Genomic DNA, 5,534 nt, shown 5'->3' on the forward strand with positions numbered 1-5,534 from the left:
AGGCAGGCAACTGCTTGGGGCCCCGGACCAGAAGGGGGCCCCCAAAGAAGGTAGATTAAGAAGGTCCACAGCAACGACAACATGAAACACCCTTTAATTTACTGCAACGACACGTCGGGAAACCCCCTCAAGGGGGCCCCATGCATAGCGCGCCGTAGAATGCTGCTTCTTATCTTAAGTTTCGTTGCCTTGCTCCGCTCCGGGGGGGAGGGGGGGTGCTGTCGGCTGTGCGTGGTGATGAAAAGCTGGTTCGAGGGGCCCCCCATTGAATGTTTGCCTAGGGCCCCCACATACTCTAGAATCGCCACTGTTAACAACTTCATGGTTACCTCGTATTGTTTTCAAACTTAGGATCATACACTCGTGTTTAGTTTAGAAAACGGTAAATGTTGTGTATATTTACACTGGTGCAAAAACCAGGCAGCCTTTAAACATCCGATTTCAAAACATATAGACGTTTACATAAAAGAAACGCCATTAAAGATTTTGGGAGTTTTCTTTTTGTTATTCTTTGTCCAAGAGATGCTCATTTGAAACCGCTGTTATACGAAAAGTTATGGCATTTCCCTCCATCTGGAAGACATCGTAACAACGGTTTCAAATCAGCATCTCTTGGACAAAAAAAAAAAACTAAAATAAATCCTCAAAAAGTCACATTTACCGTTTTCTAGACTCAACACGGGTACATGATCCTTAAAAACAATACGAGGTAACATACACACAGCGTTGAGTCGGTCAGGTGGAGCAGCAGGTGACGTCAGCCTCTCTGTTGGATAGGGTGTAGGGGGCGGTTTGGAACAGGGCCTTCATCTCAGCTATTTCACTGGTTGTATAAAAAATTACAGAAATACAGAAATCATCCCTTCTTTATTCCAAAACGGATTTAACGACACAGTCCCCTCCAAAGCTACTGGAACAGTGACGCCGTTCCAGTAGCTTTGGAGGGGACTGTATGTCCTCTTCGTGTGCTGGACCTGTTGTCCCTGAGCAGTGTCTCTGTCCTTCAGGGCTCTAGAGAGGCCCCTCGGGGGGGTTGTGCCTCCTCACCCGGGCCTTCCTGCTCTCCTGCTTCAGCTTCAGCGCTCTCAGTTTCTGCTGCCGGCGTTTCTCCCGGTACCAGAGCTGCTCGCAGTACTCGTCCATGCTCAGACTGTTGGTATGCAGCTCCTTGTAGCTCTTCAGAGGACCCAGGAACCCCCTGCCGATTGGGACGCTGCCCGGCTGGTTGGGGCTGAGGTTCTGCTGGAAGTGGGTTGTTGTCTGCAGGAAGAGGTGGAGAACAAATACTTCGTTACTGTACTTAAAGTTCTCCTATCATGCTATTTGTAGGCATATATTATGGGTCTCAGATATATACAAATATATAAAAAACATGTCTGATGTTTCTGTATCAGAGTCACTGCATCCAGAGGTGGGAAGTAGTGGAGTACAAATACTTCGTTACTGTACTTAAGTACATTTTTCTGGTATCAGTACTTTACTCCACTACTTACTTTTCTTTTTACTTTGACTTCTTACATTTTGAACCCAAATACCTGTACTTTCTACTTCTTACATTTTGAACCCAAATACCTGTACTTTCTACTTCTTACATGTTGAACACAAATACCTGTACTTTCTACTTCTTACATGTTGAACACAAATACCTGTACTTTCTACTTCTTACATGTTGAACACAAATACCTGTACTTTCTACTTCTTACATGTTGAACACAAATACCTGTACTTTCTACTTCTTACATGTTGAACACAAATACCTGTACTTTCTACTTCTTACATGTTGAACCCAAATACCTGTACTTTCTACTTCTTACATTTTGAACACAAATACCTGTACTTTCTACTTCTTACATGTTGAACACAAATACCTGTACTTTCTACTTCTTACATGTTGAACCCAAATACCTGTACTTTCTACTTCTTACATGTTGAACACAAATACCTGTACTTTCTACTTCTCACATGTTGAACCCAAATACCTGTACTTTCTACTTCTTACATGTTGAACACAAATACCTGTACTTTCTACTTCTTACATGTTGAACCCAAATACCTGTACTTTCTACTTCTTACATGTTGAACACAAATACCTGTACTTTCTACTTCTCACATTTTCCAAACAGGCTGGTTCCTTTAGTTTGAATGTGTGTTTGGTGGTGTGATCATTATTATTTAGAGTCATTGCGTGCCTATTGATTTGAACACGATCCGTGTATCCATCATTTCCTGGTCTTCTCTAAAGAAGAGGGACCAATGAAAACGTTGTCATGTTGCCGTTGTTCAGCATGGAAACATTCATTAGCTAACAATGACATTATTGTTCTATTAATATAAAGGGAGGTCAGGTACTCTTTAAAACAGCTGCTAGTTATGGGTACTTTTTACTGAAGTACATTTCAAAGCCTCTTTACTTTTACTTGAGTAAAGAAGTTTAGTCAGTACTTCTACTTTCACCAGAGTATTTGTAAACACGAGTATCTGTACAGGATGAGTACCTTGGCCCTCTCTGGCTGCAGGGTGCTGCTGGACAGCACGTGGAGCTGGTACCGGGCCAGGACCTGGCTGTAGGAGCGCTCCAGGCTGGAGCAGGTGTAGAGGCCGGAGTCAGAGACCTGCAGGCGCTGAACCAGCAACCCTCGATTCAGATAGAGGGAGCGGCCGCCGTCAGGAAGCAGCTGAGGAGGGAGGAGGATGAGAGGATGATGATAGGGAGGGAGGAAGATCAACAGATAAGATAAGAAGTACTTTATTGATCCCAATTTGGGAAATGTTTGCGTTGCAGCAGCATAAAAAGACAAGGCATGAGGAGGATGATGATGAAGTTGGCTGACTTTCTCACATGCACATTTAAGATAAGATAAGATGGAACTTTACTTATCCCCGTGGGGTTTATAGCAGCATCAGGTTCAGAGTGAAAAACAGGATTCACACAAGGTAAACAAGAAAGATAAAATAGAATACAAATAAGGGGCTAAAGGATTGATTGCCTTTGGATTGTTCAATATATTTACAGTGTGCAGATACTGTGAGCATGGAAAACAGTTTGAGTGTTTATTCCATGTCCTCGATATCTGACTGCATTTACTTCTACTAGTCTTTCTTCTTTATCAACCATAAAAATACAAACTCAAAACCATTCTGAGTGTTCTCAACAGATATGAGAAGCTTTTGTTTTCTTGACCTATGACTTTATCCTGTTGTACTTATACTAATACTTGTCATGCCAAAATGTGTACTAATTACCTAGGAAAGTGACTTGTGACTTCACTAGTTGACTAGTCATACATACTTTCTTTAACTAATCAACTAGTGTGACACATTTATTAGCTTTCTGTGCAGTTTGGCTTTCAGTAGTTTACTAGTTAATGTTTTGGACTTCACTATAGTGTACAGTAACTAGTTGACATTTTAGACATTCATTAACTATAAAGGTCAAAAGAGGCTTAAACTATTTAATTACTGAACATTTGAATTTATTCACATTTTCTTCTTGGGAATATTCATATTATCTTTGAGATATTAGCCTGATGTCTGCTGGATCAGGCTTTAAAGGTGCGTCTCACCTGTGTGTTTTGACTCAGCGTCTGACTCTCTTTCGGCTGGACCGTCCACCGGATCTCCGCCTGCCCCGACCGGGGAACACAGTCCAGGAAGGAGGAGTTCCCCTCCACCCCGAACACCGCCTGCAGCTCCACAGAGGCCGAGGCTGGAGAGGAGGAGCATCACAGAGACAGAAATATGTTCAGTGTTTGTGAGCAAAGACAGAGCTTTTTGTTTTTAAGATGTTCAAAATAAATCTGGAAAATTATGTTTTATCAGAAAGGCAATATTATTTATTTATTATCATTATTATTTATTGTCTTTTTTAATGTATTAGTTCAATATTTATTTGGGTTGTCTATATATGTTTTTATCTTCATTATCATTACATTATTTATACATATGTCTGCATTTTCCTGCCACCCGTTTGTCTGAGGAGCTGCAGTTACTCCGTAAAGCCTCTAGAGGGCGCCCTACTCCTTCTTTCAGAGCAGAATGCTATGTAAAATATACACATAGTAAATCCAGTAAGTATCAAGTAAATATATATAAATATATTTACTTGTTACTTTCAGGAGGTAATATAAAGTTGTTTGCATAATGGTAGTTGGAAAAAAAGCAATAATAACTGTGTTTATCCTGTGTTTGTGAGAACTAATAACTAATGAGAACCACATTGCAAACACACACACTGACCAATACATGAAGACAGGAACACATTACACACACACACACACACACACACACACACACACACACACACACACACACACACACGCACAGAAACAGAGGCTGTTAAAATCAGACGGAGGAAATCCTCACCGTCTTCTGTGATTGGACACTGACTCCAGGGGTCTCCGTGCTTCACATCCTGTCTGCGTGCCCGCCTGACACACACACACACACACACACACACACACACACACACACACACACACACACACACACACACACACACACACACACACACACACACACACACACACACACACACACACACACACACACACACACACACACACACACACACACACACACACACACGTTACAGTCTGAGTCTTGCACTAATGTACATTCACAAAATATTGAAGTGACTGTTATTTTGTATATATTGATTGTTGTGTATATATAGGTATGTACATCTTTTTATACATATTTTTATATATCTTTGTTAGCGTATTCGGGATTGTGGGAAACTGTATTTCGATCTCTGTGTACACACAAACTGAAAGATTGCCCCCCATGTCCAACAGAGTGTGTGTGTGTGCGTGTGTGTGTGTGTGTGTGTGTGTCTGTGTGTGTGTGTGTGTGTGTGTGTGTGTCATCCTAAACACTAGAGAAACGCTTAATGAATGCAGGCATTTTACAATTTCCTTAATTGGGTTCACCTACTTAAGGAAAAGAGATGGTTATACGGGTTTTATATATTATATATTGCCCCCTCTTCAAATCAGACTGTCCCTAACGACCTCTCGTGGCTAATTGGATGTGTAGATATACATGTGTAAATGTGTATATATTTATATAATTTTGTTTATATATGTGTGTATTTATATACATACACACATGGAAACCAAAAAAAGCAGTGTCCCTTATGGCCTCTCGTGGCTAATTGCTTGATTGGCTAATGAACCCCTGTCTCACTTCTTGCTGGAGGGGAAGTATCTGGAGCAGGTGGTCCCGTCCCAGGAGCAGTAGGGGTCTCTGGCCAGGCAGCAGCCAGCGCAGCCCCCCCCGTACAGATCACACCTCTGGAGCTCCAGCTGCACCACGCCCTGTGAGCTGGAGACATACAGCTGCCTCTGTGGGGGCGGGGGGGAGAGGTAATTAAGATTAAGATTAATACGTTCGTAAAGCTTGAATGAACCTACTCTGAATAAATATGATGAATACACGTAGACACCAACGCAGTCTCACAAAAAAACGTGTCGACGCTACGTTGGTCGACAGGGCAAAACGTAGTATATTCACAAATAACCCTCTCAAAACGTGAC

At 41.9% G+C, this 5,534-nt stretch overlaps 1 protein-coding gene across 1 annotated transcript in view; it reads right to left on the reverse strand.

The window, feature by feature from the left end:
- Positions 1 to 184: 184 nt before the first annotated feature.
- Positions 185 to 5,534, reverse strand: part of si:dkey-49n23.1 (semaphorin-3D) — a gene marked incomplete at its 5' end in the record, with an annotated part of 21,187 nt that continues 15,837 nt past the window's right edge. Inside the window, 5 exon segments of the mRNA XM_034126906.1 lie at positions 185 to 1,260; positions 2,496 to 2,675; positions 3,564 to 3,706; positions 4,363 to 4,427; positions 5,185 to 5,342. Coding sequence (XP_033982797.1) covers positions 1,012 to 1,260; positions 2,496 to 2,675; positions 3,564 to 3,706; positions 4,363 to 4,427; positions 5,185 to 5,342 — 795 coding nt within the window.

The sequence above is a fragment of the Trematomus bernacchii genome, unplaced genomic scaffold, assembly GCF_902827165.1.
Source record: "Trematomus bernacchii unplaced genomic scaffold, fTreBer1.1, whole genome shotgun sequence".
Taxonomy (NCBI): Eukaryota; Metazoa; Chordata; class Actinopteri; order Perciformes; family Nototheniidae; genus Trematomus; species Trematomus bernacchii.